Source organism: Ammospiza nelsoni, chromosome 2 (assembly GCF_027579445.1).
Source record: "Ammospiza nelsoni isolate bAmmNel1 chromosome 2, bAmmNel1.pri, whole genome shotgun sequence".
Taxonomy (NCBI): domain Eukaryota; kingdom Metazoa; phylum Chordata; class Aves; order Passeriformes; family Passerellidae; genus Ammospiza; species Ammospiza nelsoni.
This window is the reverse complement of record NC_080634.1, coordinates 58525183-58545631: the sequence shown is the minus strand read 5'-3', so window position 1 is coordinate 58545631 and position 20449 is coordinate 58525183. Positions and strand designations below refer to the sequence as shown.

At 42.0% G+C, this 20449-nt stretch overlaps 1 protein-coding gene across 2 annotated transcripts in view; it reads right to left on the bottom strand.

Moving 5' to 3' along the window:
* TSC22D1 (TSC22 domain family member 1) overlaps positions 1–18582 on the bottom strand; it is a 90602-nt gene extending 72020 nt beyond the window's left edge. The window contains exons 1-2 of one of the 2 annotated variants that reach the window (XM_059491658.1): positions 18207–18582; positions 14728–17579 (exon numbers count right to left, since the gene is read on the bottom strand). In XM_059491658.1, coding sequence (XP_059347641.1) covers positions 14728–17546 — 2819 coding nt within the window. In that variant the 5' untranslated portion in view covers positions 17547–17579; positions 18207–18582. Of the gene's footprint in view, positions 1–14727; positions 17589–18206 lie in introns of those variants that run through there. The other variant, XM_059491653.1, reaches the window with a different exon arrangement.
* Positions 18583–20449: the final 1867 nt, after the last annotated feature.

The following is a 20449-nucleotide window of genomic DNA, read 5'->3' as shown; positions in this document are numbered from 1 at the left end:
ACACTGTAACCTGACAATGGAACTAAGAATTGGAAAAATACACAAGCAGGGAGAACAGAAAAATACAGCTACTGAAATTATTTCTTTTCCTCTCACTGGTACAGTGACCACTTGATTCTGTACACAAAAAGTTTGAGTAATTCTTTGCAGCTACCTACCTACATGCATTCCTATAATCAATACAATTATTTTGCACTGCAAATAAGAATTCTAGTGTGTTTTCACAGGATTTTAAGCTCACTCTCAAATATTTGACTAAATAGGTACATAATTGGATACTATTAGAAAATTTAAATATAAATGAAAATTTAAATTAAATTTAAGCAGAAGCTTTTGAAACTCACATTTAAGGCATTTTCTTCTTTTACAGACCTCTTGGATGTTTGCCAACGAGGCTCTAATGCCAGTGCTATAATATCCAAAATGCTATTTTGAGCCATTGCTGTGCTGACCGTTACATTTTTCAAGCATAAGAACAGCTTCCCAAAAAATAATTGTGAATAAGGGGTTTTGTTCTTAATGACACCACAAATATCTTGCTTCTACTTACACAGTATCTTAATTTCTGCTTTGACAGGATAGAGCAGTTGTTACCCTTTCCCCTACTTCAAAGGTGCAACAACCTCTAAACGTTTTTTTCTTGTAGGTCTCCACAGGATCTTCGGCCAATGGGCTCCACAGACAAAATCTTTCTTAATATTAGCCCAGGAAATTCTACCCATGGTCTCTTGTTCCCAAACTGTTTGAGTGCACATCCAGTCTAGCTCATGATCTAAGCTAGCCCTCATTTATAATTTAAAGCACAAGAAAGTGACTATGCTGTCATAGCTTTAAGGCTCCTTATGAGTCAATGTCTCAATCAGAAGTCTGAAGTAGGTTTATCATTCAGCTTTAGAGATTTACTTCTTGGTTTAGGTATTACTTGGTTGTTTCATTTTGAATTCCTTCTAATCCCTTCTAATCTAATTTTTCTTAAATGACAAAAGATTATCTTTTGTCATTTAAGAAAAATACAACACCACAACTCAATTTTGAGATGTTGTAGGCCTCAGCAACAGCAGCTTTTTGTTTTCAAAGAACCAAGTTGAAGTACCATCTTCATTTATAAGATGGACATTCTGTGCTTTTCACCTGTCCACACCAAAACCAAATGACCCTTCTGGCACATTTAGCAAGAGATTTGAACTCTTCAACATATTAATTCACCATAGTAATAGTGGGTGAGAGTGAAAAATCCTCAGAAAGGCAAAAATGACCAGGGTACGATTCTCCATTGTACTTGGAGAACATATCAGTGACGTAAGAGAAAAGGAAAGCCAGTGACCCTAACATAGTCTCCACTTCCTATAGACACCAAATGTTTGGAGCAAGCAAACCTACAAGGACAACACAAAAGCCTTCTGGTTCACTAAGAATGACTTTCTGAGAATACAAAGAAGGGAAAATAATACAAATGGAGGTCTTCTCACAATCTGATGTGGAATTAGCAGCACACCAACTTTAGTTAAATCATTCATACCATTCTTTTCTTTACTCCCTTTTATTGCTTCCACTCTTCAGACTCACCAACAGAAGCCTCACTTTCCTGAACCCAAGTGTTTACCATTCATCAGGAGTCCTCAAGCAAACAGCAGATGCTGAACCAAAGTGGACAAATGGAAAAAGCACAGGACACAAACCTGAAGCAAAAGAACTCTAAGACATTATTCCAGACTTAGAAATGGGATGCATTAGTTCATGCAGCGTAACTGAGCTTGGCAAGTGTTGCATCTTGCCAACATTATTAGGAAAGAAGCAGAACAAAGTTCTGAAGCCTGTCCTTCAGCATATAAGCAGAGCAATATAATGAAGCTAAAATACAAACAGTTCATGCCAAGCAAAGAAAACACACTACAAAATCTTGAAATGCAATTTGTACACACATAAAACATACTAGCCTAGGAAACCTACAATTAACATCAAACAATTGCTTCTATTGCATATAAATCTGGATGGTCTTGGCCTCAACAGTTAAGTATTGATTAAAACAGTCACTTTCAAGGACATATGGCATCCCCACAACACTCAGTCATACCAGCCAGACTCCACAAAACCCACTTCAGCCGACCAAATGCTTCTCCACTAGCCACTTCTCCCTATGGCAATGGGTCTCCAACCATGAACCATTAAGAAAATAACCCTTCTACCCCCTCCCAAGAAATTGTACTGAAGGTATAATAGGACAGAAATAGATTTCTAGACTCAAAAGTTTCTAGTAGGCAAAAGTTTGGAACTCAAAACCAAAGTGGTCCAAAAGGCAAACCTCAATCCAGGATTTCCAAGTTCTTCACCTCATGGGGTGAGGTGAAGAGCCTTATATATTGAGCCTTCTCAGGCTCAGATTGAGCCTTCTCTTCAGCATCTCTCTTTTCTATTAGTGTTATCATCAGTTGCTCAGTTAGGTGAATTAACTTGATCATTCTTCAAGAAAATCACTCTGCCAAGTCAACAGCAGCCACACTGACATTTCAGGTGTTTATCACCATGTTTCAAACACTTCCTATTCAGTTTTAAGTTTCAAAACAGCCAGAAGCAAAAAGTTCTAATTTTCATGTTTCCTATCTGGGCCATCTTCATAAAATCCCCCACATCAATACTTAGAGAAAAAATTGCATGCTTCACCAGAAAAAATTGCACATCTTTTCAAACAGAGTACTTCATATCTTACCAGTTTGAGATTAAAAACAACCCTTGTTCACCACTTAAGAACAATCTCAAAGAAACTAGTCCATTCACTGACAGACACTATAATTAAATAGTATTCAGACATGGCTGGATCTTCTTTCATGAAGAAAAAAGCCTACTTTTCTCAGCAATTATTTTTGGTACATTTTTCTTGTGGTCACATTAGGAAGATGAGACTACCAATGATAGCTACTTTTAACTCTTATTTCTGAAACAAAATGCAAATCTTTCCAGCAATCTCATGATTTCTGAAATGGCTTCGTTTCTAAATTTTGCCTCTTCATCAGAAGCAGACAACATAAATCAGTGGTGAAAAACATGAAACAGATGAGGAAAAAAAAAATTTAAATAAAGGGTTACCCATATGCTTGAACAATTCTGCAACAGAAGAAACCATTTTAATAACATAATTTTAAAGCATACCTTGGGTTAGAGTATATAATTTAGTATATAAAATACTAAAGAAAATATGTTTCATTTAATATGATTTCTCATATTATAATTACATTTTTAAGAATGGTATCCAAGAAAACTGAAGTTTTTAGTAGAAAATGCATTGTTTAAGAACTTCTGGCATTTAATTTACAGAAATTCTACACATCACACATATTCCCATCGGCTACAGACAACCAAAACTTAGACTTGACCTACTGTGAGCACAGACCTCACACTGCCAATCTGCCTATGCCAAGTTGAGCATGGCTACATGGCAATATCATTTGATTAATACAATATGTATGACTCTAGTGATCACAGTAACAAAAGCATGAGAAGATTTGTCTGCATTCACAAAGGCTACAGATGTAATCCAGAGCAACCTGACAGCAACTTCAAGAATGTATTTTTAAAGAGTAGCTGTAAATCCACAAAATCATAAGATTTTAAAGCCAAACTAGCAGGATGGATGACTGGGATTTCGGTACTGCATGGCTCTTATATTGATCAGACTTATCTTCTGGCTAACATATTAGGTAAGCTTCATTATTTCATAAAAAGATATCCCAGGGTTTGGGTGCATTTTTGTTCTTTATTGTTGTTCTTGGAATATAAAAACAATTAGAACATTTTAAATAGTTATAAAATGTACATGGTTCTGAAACATTAAGAATTATTTAGTCTATCATGTTCAGAGGTTGGAATAGGAGGAAATTTTTAAAAATAAAATTTTAAAAATTAAAACCCTGGACAGCTTTCCTTAAGCATCTCCCCAGATAAAAAGCATTAAGAGGGAGGATTACATGGCTTGCTTAAATACTCTAAGTATTAAGACAAGCCTCTATTTGAAAATACATATGAACACCTCATACAAGTTCAATGTCCTTTACAAAATTCATAGGAGAACTTTTTCAGAGAAAATATTTTTAGTCAATAATTTCACAGGAATTTAAAAAAAACTGTTCTAAATATTTTAAGAATTTTGACAGTAAACCTACATAATAAAGATTCTACATTGGATTCTGATGGTCAAACGCAGGAAGTGAAGATAACTACACCTGTCTGCTATAACATGCTAACATTTCTTTCTCCCCTTCCACAGATCACAGTGCTCTAGAAGCTGAGGTATCTTAATGCAAATCATTATCTTCCATTTCCATGTTAAATCCCAGTGAAATAACAAGACTGCTCAGTTTCTTCCCCACATCCAACACCTGAGCAGCACTACAGACCTACACACCCCAAGGGCACTCAGTGACACCTCCTGAAGAGGCTGACTGAGCCTTCATGGCAAAACAGCAGCTCCAGCAACTGTCAGTGCAGTGCTATTCCTGAGATGAGGCACTTCATTATTAGGAGGCTACAACTCCACAAGAACACAGAGATTACTAATCCTGCTTTGCTGCTCTGTTTTTCCATAAACCACTAAAAACATTTAAGATGTTGCCTGCTTTAAAGCATCTCTGTCTTAAAATCGCTTCAGAAGTTGTATGGACATCAGACACCAAGTCCTTCACCATTATCTTTTCTGCTCTTTGTTATAAAGCAGCCAGCAAAGCAGGGCACCAATACACAACAAGGCATTTTTGCTACTATCCCATAAATAGGAAGAGGCTGTATTGCCAACAACTGCATATACTTGACTGACACACTGCATGCCTGACAATATTTCAAAAACTAAAATCCCTTTCCCCACCAGAAATAAAGAAGAAAACCAAAACCAGCATCATGAGCATTTCTTTCACACCTTCTCCCCTCCCTCCTCTCTCTCCAATCAAATAGAGGCTCAGCAACTCCTCTTTTTCACAAGCAATTACAGAACTGGAAGGAATCTCATACACTTGGAAAGAAAAAAAAACACAGAGGTAGACACACATCCTACACCAATCCCTGAACATTTATGAGCAATTCGACATTTCACCCAATTTGGGATATTAGGCCTACTACAGAAACACTTGGCAGTGCAATATGCTGATCCATTCTTAACATAATAACCTCATTCAGCAGATTAAAGAGGTACATTTATACCTGGAATTCATTTGGGTGCTACAGTAAATTATTTAACAAGTACTTAAAGTACGTAGTCATTAATTCATGGTTCCTTTTTATTTTATTTTCACTTGGTCTTATTTTGTAAGACTGCAAGAAATGAGTCTGTAAAAGCAGCAATTGCTCATTCTTTCACCAATAGGTTGGTTTCGGGTTGTTTTATTAAAAAAAGCTTTATATACTTTCATATGCGTAAATACAGGTAAGGAACGTGAACAATTTCAGACTGAAGGATTTCAAAAGCAAATTTACCAAGATGTTCAGGAGACATCTCAAATTAAGGTCAGATCAAGATTCTTCACTGAACAGCTTAGAACATAAACCATAATGCTAAATATTAACTAATTATTACTATAAAATCCTTTTTGACAGATTTCAGAGATGTCTGAGAATCCTCTACTGAAAATGACATCAAGAGAAAATTACAATTAATACCATGCACAAGTTGACACACACACACAATAATCATGAAACAGCCTAAGCTGCTCTCCTTCCCCTTACATTCCTTTCTATATGGCAGGCATTACAGCATGAACCCTCACAAAATCCTAAAGGGAAAGAAAAGCATTCCACTTCTGTCAGGCTCAATCTGGAAGTACAAATTAAAACGCTGTTTATAGTCCACAGACAGACTTCCTCAGAAAAATATGGAATCTTTCATATGGTACAAAAACACATTATGATATTTCAACACACATACATCCAGTAAAATTATGAAGCTTAAAATAATCTTCCAGGAAATCTACAGAAGCCTTTTTTTCCCCTTTGCTTATCCCAGCTCAGTGGCAACATATGCCAAACAAGTCACTCATTATTCAGATTCTGTCTGAGAAATTTTTGCTTGCTTTTCTTCAAAAAGAGAAGTATTTCAAAATTGCAGTCACAACAGACATAAAAGCAATCATACATGAATTACTGGGTTAATTTTTAATCACTGTCTTCCTTTATAGCTATAAGAGCACTAAATATTATAGAAACCAACTTAGTATGGTTACATTCTAACATTTTTGATTTCTACAGTTTCTTATATATAAAAGTCAACTGCCGGTCATCATCTCTCTTTTTTATCTATCCATGACTGTGATGGAATTGGGTGAAATGAAGGTCAGAGGAAGCTTAAGAGGCATTTAAGTTTTCTCTCATCTTGAGGGAAATGAGGGATTTCATCTCTCTACATTGCACAGACTTCAAAGTTACTGGAGAAACATTGAGAGCTATTTCTATAACTTTTATTTGTTTACAAGGATTTGGAGGAAAACACCATTTATAAACCAGCATAAGCAACACTTAATGGATACCAAACTCAGAATTTAACACTTTATGTAACTAAAAGGACTACTAACTAGATATGTAAGAACCAAAGACAATCAACATATTGATAACTCAGTTATCAATAACTAGGACCCACAAGACAATGCATTATAAATAAAAGGCTAACAACATCTGCAAAAAAGATGGTGTAGCTTACATTTGATCCACATCTTGTGATCTTACAGGGGGAATGAACCAAGTGTAACAATGAGGATAGAGACACAACCACACAGTAACAGCACTGCATGCTGAAATTACGCTACCTGTGTAACTCATCATTACGAGCTACACTGCAGTACTGAGGTAAAAAAGAACCCTATTATTAAATGCATTAAGATGCTAAAACTATTGTTGAATGTGTATCCACATTTTCAGCAGCTTTCAGTGCTATCCCTAGTACTTAGCACAGTACTTTGACACTGTTGCTTAAACAGCTGCTGGAGAAGTTCAAAACTCACTAACACACCGGGAAATCAGAGTCCTGAAAACTTCCTGCTGATATCCATGCTAACTCAAACAACCAAACACACACAAAAAAACCAAACAAAACCAAAACAAGACCAAAAAAAAAAAAAAAAGAAAAAAGAAAAGACATAAAAAAGAATGCTAGAAAAATACTAAAACCATACAGAAGCTCAAACAATATGCCTGGCCAAGCCATTTAACCAACTTAAGCAGAAGGTTATAAAACACTCTACAACCAACTTCTAGTTGCTATCAAATCTATACTTTACTAGAAGTACTGCCTGTCTTTTTTAACAGACTATGGTCCCATTCACCTAGCAGCAAGTTCATCTCTAAATCTAAACTTAGAGAAGATCCTCTGCTGCCTGTTTTAGCAATTTATAAAATGGTACTTCTCAGCTACAGAACTCAAAGAAATGATTATTCAGAAGTATATAAGCAGATGAACAAGATACCCCTTAAATTTAACTAAAACAACTACAAAGTTATTTTCTGAGAATTTCCTTGAGGAAAAAAAAATAGCATCAGTGGTAGGTGTATTTGTTGCTCTTTAAGGACTTCAGTGAGCTCCAGAACTGTGTTAAATTTCCAAGCTATAATGATAAACAAAATCCCCAACTACTTTACTTCTTACTCTGTTCTTCTAGCACATTTTCAAAATTTCAAAATGTACCCATTTCAGACTGTACAATACCTACAAGCCCCTGTAAGGAAGGCTACTTATAAAGAGTAGTTTGCTTTGGTAGCCACACTCTGTTGAAAGAAGCAAAATTACTTTTACTGTTCTGGACCATCACTAACCTTGCACTGCAAGAAGAAACAGAAATTGAAACAAGAACTACAAACCTGAATGCCTACAATTCTTAAATTTACATCCTGAATGTCAGATGTCATCAATATAGGAAGCCTCACCAACGCCTCAAAACAGCAAAATAAACCATTAAACATGAGGGACAAGCATCTAACAAAACCCAGTGGAGAAGAGAAGAAAAAACACAGGAGTCATTTTTGGTACACAACAATACCAAAATAATTTAAAGGAAGCATAATCAAAGTAACTGTTTGCTCAAAGAAAACAGTGAAAAACTTCACTGTGACTTTTCTGTTTTACCAAAACACATTAAAGATCTTACTTTTGCAAGTATGAAAAAATTTCATAAAATTGAACAAGTTCTATTATTAAAGCATAAGGATGTGTTTGAACATAATGAATACCATTCTTCATCTCTGCACAACACCAAAATCAGAAGCCCTCATTTAGTAGGTACTAACAAGTGACTCAGTCCATAAGGTAACCAACAATGTCAGAACACCTGAACTACCACAGGCTCTTCCACTTGCCTGTATGGCATCATTACAATTCCTGCCTGCCAAACATTTATAACCTCTAAATACCTCTCTTGGGAAAGTCAATTCAGCCTCAGTGGAAGACAGAGATTTCTGCATATAACTGCATCCACAAACCAAATCCTGCTTCCAACACTGACAATGCACAATAGGTGTTTGGAGGCTTGCACAAAATGAGCTGATAAGGATTTCTACACCACTGACTGTAGCACAATTACTATCTTTGTTAGCAAATTCCAAAGGCAGAAAAGGAGTTAAAGTGTTCCCAGACATTAAAGCCAGAAGGATGATCAGGTGCTCCAATTTGATACCATAATTACGCTGCACTTCCATCACACAATTCCTAAGTCTGAATGCTTTAGAGCAGTCTAAAATAAATAAAATGCTGTATCTCCAGTCACTCAGGAACTCTTTCCATCTTAGCTTTAGGCTATAGTTTCCTGTACAACCATGCTGAGAATAAACTAGTTTCTTATTTACAGCAATCATTACCATGAAATAATTTACTGAATAATCTTACCCTTAGTCCATCTTAAATAGCATTGCTTTTGGTGGTGTAAATCCATAAATGAAAGGTATAGGCTCACTTTAAGAAGTTTTCAGTCACTTGTTAAAGTATAATATGTATTACACACAGTACATTTTAGTCTCATAAATTAATCAAAAGAACAGAAAAAGAACCAGTGCATTAAATCAATGAGAACAAAGACACACTATTCTTTTCTAGTCATTTTTATGTTTCACCTACATCACACTGCAAACCCAGATCACAAATTATTCCCAGAAAGGTCATACCAAGAATCACTTGCTATAATTGCACTGATATTCAGGCATGTGCAGTTTCCTCTTTAAAAGACCAGACTAGCAATATTGCTGTTTACAATTTGATGTACTTCCTAAGCTGTTAAGAGACAGGTCTGAAAAGGATTATTTACTTTATTTCCATCTGTAAAATGAACAGGTCATAGGAGGCCTTTTTGTAGCATAGGTGTGCTAACCATATGCCCTTTTATTTATGCCTAAGCAAGATACATTAACATATTGGGGGTTGCTAGGGTTAGGGTTTTTTGGAGAGGATGGTGGTGTTTGCTTGTTAATTATTTTCCCCTCACACTCTGCTAACTTTGTTAGCTTACTATGGACTGATACAGTCTTTACTCTGTTCCCCATTATCTACATCACAGTAACTTGTAAAGGCTGAAACACTTCACTACCAATCCATTTGTCAGTGGGTTTAATTATAATTTTCAGATTAGCCTGTAAAGAATGCAAACCTTGAGACAGTAACAAAGATTGTTTATTTAATTAAATACTTCAAAATCTTGTTTGTTCATTTTCACATACACATACATAGATGGTTTCATATTTATACCCTGCTCCAAAGAGCAACCAGAACTGCAGTGCTAAGGAATGGTTTCTGGAAGTCACTTGAAGAGATAATTTCTCAGCATCTGCCTCAAGTGCTAAATTATTGCTTTTATAACCCCCTGGTATCAGTTGGTTCTTCCTGTCTTGAAAGGCAATGTAACACCAAGCACTGCAGCAACCCTTAGTTCAAAGTGTATCATGGCATGCAGAAAATGCATCCATAAAAGACGCCAGGAAAAGCTCCATCAAAAAAGGTATTGCCACCTACAGCTGGTCAGCAGACATACAAGGTGCACACCCTAAACTCCTCATTATTCTTTACTTAGAGCAGAACTAACAAAGTCAATTCCACCAACAGTAGGTCTCTTACTCCATCACACGAAGTGAGAAACTGGACTTGTCAGCATGACACAACAGCAAACACATTTTCTTCCTCAAAGGTCTCTCTTTCTACTCACTTCATTTGACATTAGTGAGGTTAATAATTTTTTCAAGTTCCACAGAAAGCTCAATTGAACATATGAACAGATTGTTTTAACAGCTCATCTCCTAGAACTTAAATTACATGATTTTCAAAATGGTGGCAAAACTATGAATCAAGTTTAAAATCTGCAAGACAGAAAATAACACCAGTGCCCCTAAAATGCAACTAAAAAAAAAAAAATCACTATAAATCTATGCTAATCCACCAGAAATCCTTTGTTGTAAAGTATTGATTTCCTTTCTCACCAAATATAGAGCAGCAAAACTTCCAGCAAACAAAAAAACCCATATAAACTCTAAAACCACTTACACAATCAAAGTAAGTATGCAAAATAGTTACTGCAGCAAAAATATAATTGAACCTTCCAGTTCTACCTTACTTACTTCATTCACTACTGCTTGCTAAAATCTTCAAAAAGTATTGAATTACATCTGTAAAAATCTCACTTGTAAACCTTTTCACTACATGGCTGTATACATGATGAACATTAATCCAGCTTCCTGATGTACTTCACTTTACAATCTAGTACCAGTTACTACTGCTAGAGATCTCTCAAAAGTTGCTCACAAGTCTTGATTCTCATGTTCAGCTTTCATCTTCCAGCCCCTCTACAAACTTAGTGCCAAGCCAAAAGACACATCCTACACAAAAAAAAACATTTCTAAAGGGATCTTTTATTAAAATTTTCTCTTAAAAAATAATGATATTGTCAGATAATAAAACATATTTTAAATCCCTGTGCTTGTTTTGTGTTTGGATCATCTTTTCCTCCTTTCTCTTCAGCTTTGTTGGATGACATGCACAAACAGGTGAACACAACTTGCACCAGCCTAAAGAATGCAAACAATTCTGCAGGAAATGTTGTCAAGGACAGGGAGGCAGTTACTAGTTCTCTTATCCTTCATTCACAAAATCTGCTTTTGAGTAATGGCAAACAACACTTCAGATTAAGTTATTTTTAAATTCACATATAGCAGCCTTCACAGGATGCTGTAAAATACATTAACTTTTGAAGTCTTCACTTTACAGGTAACTTAAAAATAATATAAGTCCATACAAAATCTTGCTGCAAGCGTGTACAGCAAAACATTGTCTACAATGATGTAAGACTGATTTTGCAACACTAAATATAAATACATAGAAAGATTCACTGTGATATCAACATGTATTCTTCCACGCTTAAATATCAAACACAGGAAAATAAAAGCAATCCTGCAGTTCTAAAGATGAAATACTAAACTCAAAAGACCATGTCTACAATTAGCAAGATTTGGTAATTATAGTGAATAAATCAAGGTAACCACTCCAAATCCAAGAAAATAATTAAGAACTATGCACTGAGTCCATACCATGGCTCAAGCTAAGGAGAAGGGGGAAAAAAAAGTATTTAACAACCAAAAAACTGGCCAGCATTTTTGTAGACCAAAAAATGAAGAGATGATGAACCTACCAACACACAAACATCTACGGCACACACAACAGGCTTAAGAAAGACTAGTCAGAAGAATATAATCTGTTTGGTGATTTTGTTGAGGTTTTTTGTTCAGCAGTTTGATTTTTTTTTTTAAATACAGAAAATACGGGGAGTATTATTCACATCCTCTTTATTTATTAACATTTGCAAATTAATTTTCCATATGGCATTCTGCCAAGCAGCTCGTTTGTAATATCTAATCTTCACTATGACTTGAAATAAAAGTCATTCATACTGGGGAAGTAAAGGTTACGGCTCTCAAAGCAGATACACTCCACACTGTCTATATTTAAAAGGCCATGCCCTGATAACAGGCATAGAAAGAGCTGCAAATGGCATTCTAAAAACTGAACAGAGTTAAAGATACTGGCACAGCCTTAAAGGCTGCTATATACAGCTTTAAGGAAAGCTGGAAGTTAATCTATACAAGGTATTACATGGGTCAGATGTGTTTTCAGAGGCACGCTAAATGGAATTTTACAGCTTCTTCGCTGGCCCAATTATGTCACCACTCACTTCTTTTCTCCTACCTTTTCCTTTGCCAGGTTTAGAATCACTTGGGATGTATTGATAGAAATCTTCAGTGATATATGTGTGTTCAGATAAGAGAGAGAGACATGGGGATTTCAAACACACATAATCACAATACATCTGCTTCTGAAATGGTTATGTCCTTTCACAATACACTACCCTTTACCTCCTGTGAAAGAGGGGATAACCTAACAAACCAGCAAAAAATGAACTAGAGAGATCCCATGGCCAGAAAAGTGCGCAGTAACAACGTATCTTGCACTGCCTTCAGTGAGTAACAAACTCTCAGCTCCAGCCTGAAAGTCCAGTGAGGATAACAACAGAAAGACCCTGTCCTGAGATCCCCTGGAAGCGGAAACCGAAGCAATCTCACCGAGTTTTTAACGTCACATACAAATACAGGGAGACGTGCTGCTGCAAATGGTCTGACTGTACACAAAAGTAACCTGGCCACTACTGCGTGCAAAAAAAAACCCAATTATTTTTGGTCTCCATTTAATAGAGTCATATCCTGCTTTGTGTAAAGAATATAAATGGTTTTCCAACTGCAGCGAAACAAAAGTGTAGCCTACCTGGAGATGACAGATTGAACAAAGATGCAACGTGCATGGCAGAAGAAAGGATATGATCTTTGGCTGGCCAAACAACAGAGGAAGAAGGTATTTCTGGCTATTGTTACCCTGAGGGATTTAAACATTCTGGAAAAACTACCAATCATGTCAAACTGTTAACATATGCTGTTAAAATCAAGGTACAGACATATTCTAGATGTCATTCTCCAAAACCCTATCTTTAGGTTTATGATTTTTCTACTTGGCTAGGATCCCCTGAAGGCTTAGGGGGATTTTTTGGTTGATAAAAGAAAACAAAACCCAAAAACAACAACCACACTACAACAAAAACAAACAACACCACAAAACGCCAGTGGGACTCATGAATAGAAGGATTAGGGTCTCAGTTTACAAAATTCAAATGAAAGAAAACCAAAAAATATTTCTGAAAAACTGCTAACAGCATAATGGTGACACTGTTGGCTTTAACAACCCAATCTGTCTTCTATCACCTTCATGTACTTATTGACTAAAAAAACATAATCAGAATGCAACAGTGTTGGAACTTGTCTTCTAGCACTCCTGGAAGACAAGCTGCTACTCATTACAGTTCTCTGGCATCTTAGGAAGATGTGATGAAAGCCACTACGGCCGTCAACACCTTATGATCGACACAATCATAGACTGCTGATAGAGTTAGGATTTTCAATATTAAGAAAAGAATCCAGCCTCTCCCAGCAACCCATTTTATTAAAAAAAATAAAATTAATAAAGTCTGGCCACTGGTATTACTCCTGATTTAAAGTTATGGCACCAAGAAGGTATTTAAAAAGTGCTTCACCTCCCATTGCTACAGCATTTTTCCCACTTTGTGTTTAGTGCCTTATTTTGTCTCCTCACCCTAGTCTCAGTTTTTCTAGTGTTTTCTGTCGTGCTCCACATTCCCAAGGAGGGTTATTTATCTTAAAAGTTACTTCTTCATTAATGTAGCTTCTTAGACAAGAAGTTCTTTGGAAGAAGCACCAGTTTTCCTGGCCACTCAGAAACCCATATCACAAGAGGTCCTCAACACATGGAGGACTCTCCACACATAATTAATATCAAACCATGACACTTTAAAATTGATGTTTCAATCAATTCAGCCTGCACACACAATGGTCTCAACTTCTCTGCACACAATGTCAAAGAAAGGAGAATGTTCACACGCACATACTATTAAGACTAGGCAGTGGTCATTTACTTGAAAAGGAGAATACATTTAGTTTGAACTGGTGAAAATGGGAAAAAAAATGCAGTTTTCTTACTCCAACTGCACAGAATTGGTGCAGCAGATGCAAAGGTTCACCACCCTTTGGCAGGCCTGAGCAGATCTCACCATGCATTAACGCTTTGAAGCAACACCATCAAGACCAAAAGTACCCAGGTTCAATTCAAAGAGCCACAACAATGTTGCTGAACATCCCTTATCCCACCATACTCATTTGCCTAAAGCATCTCTTGGCTGTCAAAGAGGTTTGGAATACACCACAGAATCGCAACTGGTTCAACCTTAGTAAAGTCAATATTTTAAAAAGACAAACTAAAGCAGGATGAAGTCCAGGCTTGTGAAAAAAAATATACCTAAGAATAAATATTAATTATTTCCATATAATAAATAATCTAAACTGCAATCACCACTAGTATATCCACACTCTACAGTATTCTTGTCTTCCTCAACACAGTGGGAATATACACACTGAACAGACTGTTAAGCACAATTTACCCACACAGTAGTTTCAAAGCATAATCAATACAACCCACCCCCTCAAGTGGAAAACAAGTTCTTTAATACAATAGCTGCATGTGCTGAGACCTGAGAAATAGTATTTTAATTAGACAGAAACATCACACTGCTTCAATTCACAGAATGGCTGTAACAAGACCTGCAAGTTAGTGCAAATCAAACTATCAGAGAGCCCATCTTTTAATAAAGTTACAGGCAGTCTTACCTCTCATCCTCACCATCTACAAGAGGCGTTGTCAAGGGCAGCACCTTCAGCGGGAAGAGGGAGGCCGAGGACGGCACGTTGCTGCTAGCGCCATCTGAAGCGGCCGATGCTCCACCACCGCTCTCGACGCCGGCAGCTTGAGGTAAACCCGCCAAGGAAGGTTCTGTAGGGCGCCTGCCGTCTTCCATTTGGCTTACAATGGACTGAGCTAGTGATTGTGCAGGGAACTGGGTAGAGCTTAATGGCATCTGCTGTGGCACACTCTGTGCCACTGGCATACCTATACTTGTTGATATCAAGGGAGGCTGACTAACGCTCTGAGCCAAGCTGCCATTCTGCACAGCCGAAGCCTGTGCTATATTCTGTGGCTGTCCCAAACCTACGGAAGCAGAAGGTATGCCAGGAGGCACAGCTGAACCAGCTTGACTTGGTGCAGGAACAGTACTAGCAGAAGGTATAGGGCTTACCGCAGGCAGCTGCTGGCCAGTCATCCCTTGGACTACAGATTCCACTCCTTGTGCCTGTGGCTGTACAGGTAACAAGGTGTTTTGCTGAGCAATGACCATTTGTTGAGGAAGGCCTGTGGCACTAGCCTGTAATCCTTGCTGCATTATTCCTGTCTGCACAGGCTGCACTACCTGGGAAGATGGAGGAGCAGCCGTTGATGGCATAACTGGAGGTGGAATTTGGTTTGCAGCAGATGGTGGTTGCACCACAGCAGCTACACTTCCTTGCTGGCCAACATTTAGCATTTGACCACTGGCAGCTACACCTGGTATTGCTGCTGGAGCATGTGCAACAGGCTGAGCCGGGGCAGCAGCTGGATGTGCTTGCACTGAAGGCTGCATGCCCTGTGCCTGGGCAACAGGAACCGGTTGCCCAGCTCCTACTCCTGTAGAACTTGGCTGCATGGCAGGGGCTGGAGTCTGAAGGATCTGCTGATGTTGAATGTAGTCTGGCATAGCCCCTGTGACAGAGTTTTGGTTCACCGCCTTAACGTGACCCGCGGCCATCTGCGTAGGAACTGGCTGCTGCTGCTGCTGTCCGTACTGCAACTGCTGCTGCACCACTGGCAAAGTCTGCACGGGCTGTGCCGGCTGCGAATACGGCAGCTGCTGTGGAGCCATACTCTGAAGGGCAGGTTGCTGGTGGCCCAGAGATGGGGATACACCTAGTATATTAACTGGGGCTGGCTGAACCCCAGTAACAGTGGTTAGACTGGCCTGTGCAGGAGGTGGGACCCCTGGCTTCTGCTGTGGATAGTTTACTTCTTGAGAATGCAGCTGGACTTGTGCAAGCTGTGATTGAGAAACACTCTGTGGTATACTAGATGCTGGAATTGCTGGAGGAGCAGCACTGCTAAAATCCATCTGCTGCGGACCCACACCTTGAAATGCTTGCTGCTGTACCACAGTAGGTGCTCCCATTTCTCCACTTCCCACACTTTCTGTATAGTGACTCAGTGTGCTTACATTGCTGCTAACAGAACTCCCACTGGTGCTCTCCCTTTCAGAAGTCACTTCAAGCGGGTTTTGTTTTATCGTCTCTACTGCTTTGTTTACTGCTACTCCCTCCGAAACTGCAACAGTGTTTTCTTTATCATAGAATTCAGTGCAAGTCCATCTACCTTTTTTGAAAGGTTCAGAACTAGAATCTAATTTTACAACCCTAAACCTTGACGTGCCAGATGCAGGTTGCTGCTGGCTTGATCCCACTGCCATTCCTGCAGTTGGATTAGTAACATTGTTAATGACACTAGAGGAAGCACTCGTACCATTGCCAACACCACTCAAGATATTCACATTAGCATTGCTGCTAGTTCCAGACAAAGCATTTACATTACCAGTACTCATGATGTTGCTTAAATTTATAGTACCAAGCACATTGCTTGCCACACTAGAACTACCAGCACCAATATTACTTAAGGTACTAGTTCCAGCAGCAGAACTTATACCTAAATTGCCAGGACTACTTGTAGTGCGGATATTAGACACGGCAGATGCCGGGGAACCAGTGGATGATGCAGCAGAAACTGGTGCAGTTGATATAACATTGTCAGAGCTTCCAGTTGTTGATAGTTTTCTAAACGATGGACTGGGCGGTGGTCCTCCAGAAACTGGGGCACTACCCACCCCAGGATGGGATGGATGATGGTGTCCATGATGGTGGTGGTGAAGATGGTGGTGATGATGAACGTGATGGGGATGAACACTTCCATTGATCACAACACTCTGCTGTGGGTGATGAGGCAGAGGAGCATGCTGCTGAGGAAGGTGAGGCTGGTTAGGAGAAACAGCCCCAGGAGTCTCTGCCTCTTGGAAGTTATTTAGAGTCTCTTCAGAGGAACTCCTCTCAGGTTCTCCCATATCAGTGGCTCTGGATAAAGACACATCCAAGATTTCTGAAGATGACAGGTCTTCAGTGTGAGACTCATCCAGGTCATCATAGCTCTCTGTATCCTCAGCTATGCTGTTATTAGAGCTCATACTAGCTGATATTTGAGCAGGGGTGACACTGGTAATTTGAAAGCCACTTTTCTTTTTCATTTGAGCTCCAGTCTGTGCAAGGGGCTGTGGCTGGAGCTGAGACTGCGAGAGGAGGTTCAAGCTTTGTGGATGAGGGGGTGTCGGCTGTGGACCCGCTGTTGAAGCTGCTGCAGGAGATGGAGGCGGCGGCTGGACCAGCAAAGGCGGCTGATAATCCTCGGCGGAGAGGGCAGCGCTCCCAACGCCAGTACCTGGTGCAGTGGGAGCAGTAACGCAGCTGCTGCCGCTGCTACTGCTGCTGCCCCTTCTAGGAAACATCGCCGGGTGCGCCATCTTCCTAGCACTAATGTCTGCGGCTGAGTCAGGCTGGTGCATTGTATCGAGTGTATTTTAAGAGTGCAATCCCCCGGTATGGAAAGAGACAGACAGACACACATACACACACACACACAGTTAGCTGTGTGCTCAGGGCAGGGCAGACACCAGCACGCACAACCCGCCCGACTCCCGCAGCGCACGGGCTGAGGCGGCTCGGCACCGCCGCTCACCACCACCCCTCTCCCCTCCCCTCCTCCTCCCCTCCGAGACAGGGAGGGGGCGAGCACCGGTCCTCCGCCGCCTCTGAATGTGACACTTTCAATCCTCCGCCATTCACTTTCTTTCTCCCTACCACCCTCCCCCCGCCTCCCTTTGATTTCTACCACCACCTCCCTGCTCGGCCGCCCCCCCCTTCCCCAGCCCCCCGACTGCGCCTCACCCGGGAGGGCAGCCAGCCGGCCGACCCGGGGGCGAGCCCCTTCCTCCTCCCCGCGGAGGCTCCGCCGGGCGCCGCGGCTCGCCGGCAGCCGGCAGCACCGCCCTCCCTCCCTCCCTCCCCGCCTCGGCGGAGCGAGGGTAGCCGGCGGGCCCGCAGGGCAGCCCGGCGAGGCGGCCGGCGCCCCTCGCCATCACCGCTCTTAGTAGTAGGAGGAGGAGGAAGGCGCGGATACGTACAGGACTGGCGCACAGCAGGGCGGCAGCGGCAGGCTGAGCCGGGCAGGGACATCCCCGTCAGTGGCAGCCATGGAGCTGAATCATTTTGGGTATCAGAGAGACGGAATAAGGACGGAAGAAAAGCAGCAGCAGCAACCCGACAAAAGAGTCCATGAAAAGGAGAGAGAGAGGGAGGGAGGGAGGGAGGAAGGGGGAGCCAGCCAGGCAGCCTCTCCTCCCTGTGTCTGGCTGTCTCTGGAGGAGGCTCCACTCCGCACGCTCTTCCTTCCCCCTCCGCCGCCTCCTCCCCCTTTATAACAGGCGGCACCCGCTCGTCCTCCGCAGAACCGCGCCTGGAATCCGTCCTCCTCCTCCTCCTCCCGCGTGTGCGTCCGCCCCGTCCTTTCTTCCCTCAGGGTCTACTCCCGGCTTCCCCGCCGCCGCGGGTCTCTCCCTCCCCGTGCCTGCCCCGTCTCCTCACGGAGCGCTGGAGGAGGCGCCGCGGGGGGGAGGAGGGGAGAGCTCGCCAAAGGGGAGGGCGGGCGAGAGACAACGTAAGATGGCGGCGGTCGCCGCGCACGCGCGGCCCGCCGGCAGACATAAAGCCTGTCTGGCCGGGGCCGGCGGAAATAGGGCTCGGCTCGCGTGGCGGAAATGGCCGAGCGGCGCCGAGCCCGCCGCGGGCGGATGGGGGTGTCCCGGCTGAGGAGGGGGCGAGGCTGCGGCCACGGCCATGGCGGGCGGTAGATAGCCCGCTCCCCTCCCATCGCCGGCCGCATCGTGTACCCGCCAGGTGCCCCCTCTCTGCCCGCAGCATGACTGTGCCTCACATGACCTGCCGCCGCCGCCTCCCTCCCCCTCTCCTCAGCTCCGCTGCAGATTTATTCAAGTTATTCATCACCTTCTCTCCTTCCTCCCCTCCCTCCGTCCAGAATATTCCTTCCCGCTCCTTCCCCCGCGCACGGGGAAGAAAGCGGAGTGCGCGCATCCCCCTTGCTCGGGGCCGCCTTTCCCTTTGTGCTCGGGGCGGGCGGCTCGCCGCGGTGCCCCGCTCCATCCCAGCCGCGGTGCCCCGCTCCATCCCGGCCCCGAGCCCCGGCGGGGGTCGCCGCCCGCACCGCAGGCGCCCTGGGCACCGCCGGTGCCGGGGCAGGGATGCCCGGAGGTCAGGTGGAATCGTTCATCCGCATCCACATGCGGTGTGTCAATGCGCGTTTGTGTGTACGTGTGGAGGAGCTTCTCGTGAAAGCTCCAGTAGAACCGTACCGAAGCGCTGATTAAAAAAAAAAAAAGAAAAAAAAAAGAAAAAAAAAACCAACAACAAAACCAAAAAAACCCCACAACATATTAAATGGAATCGAGGTGAAATCAGCCGACCTTCCTTCACTGTTCCAGTGCCGGCATCGCCAGAGCCAGGCGGCAAAGCTCAGCACGCCCACCACGGCGAGGCTGCTCCCGTCCCATCCCAAAGGGAGCTACCTTCTCCCCTTCGGTGGGCAGCAAGCACCTGATCTCCAGAGACGCTCGATGCACCCATATCTGCTCTGAGGTTTTCCTTTGTGCTCTTGTGCCTGTTGGCTTGCACAGAGCTGCCTGGCAGGTATCTCATGGCCCCACCATGATCAATGGATCCAGCCCAATGGATCCCCGCACTGCTCTCCCTCTCCTGGCAGCAGAACCCTCTCCCGCCAGCCTTTCAGAGCTCGATAGGTGTCCTGCATTCCTACAGACACGGGGACAGGTTCACACCCTCTGCCCTCTTTCTCCCTGGTAGCATGGCTTTGTCTTCAAACAGAGACATCCATGAGCAGGCAGGAGATGTCTCAAATCACTGCTTTGAGATTGGTGGGGCTTGCCTGGAAGCACTGGTGAAGTGTTTGCAGGACTTGAAGGGCTCAGGCTTGTGTTGTAACCTGACTGTGGAGCCCACAGGTCAGGGCAATCAACAGGGCATGGAGAAAAAACAGGGCTTGGCTCTTGCTGCAGTGAATATTTAAGCACATAAGGAAGAGTGGTAGAGCTTTAATGGGGAAAAAAGTTGTGAGAGTCCAAGGTATTATATCATATAGCTGAGTCATTAGAGAGTTCTTATGGGAGATGTAAATGTTAGTTCCTTTAGGCAGAGAGGAGATTTGAGTCTCCCATGTTTAGTGTGTGGCATTTAATCACTGAGGAACTAAAAAGCTGCTTTTCTTGCTCCATTTTGTGAAAAGAATAAGGATTCAAGGTCACACACAGTGAGAGCTTTTGCTGCCTGTTCCTGA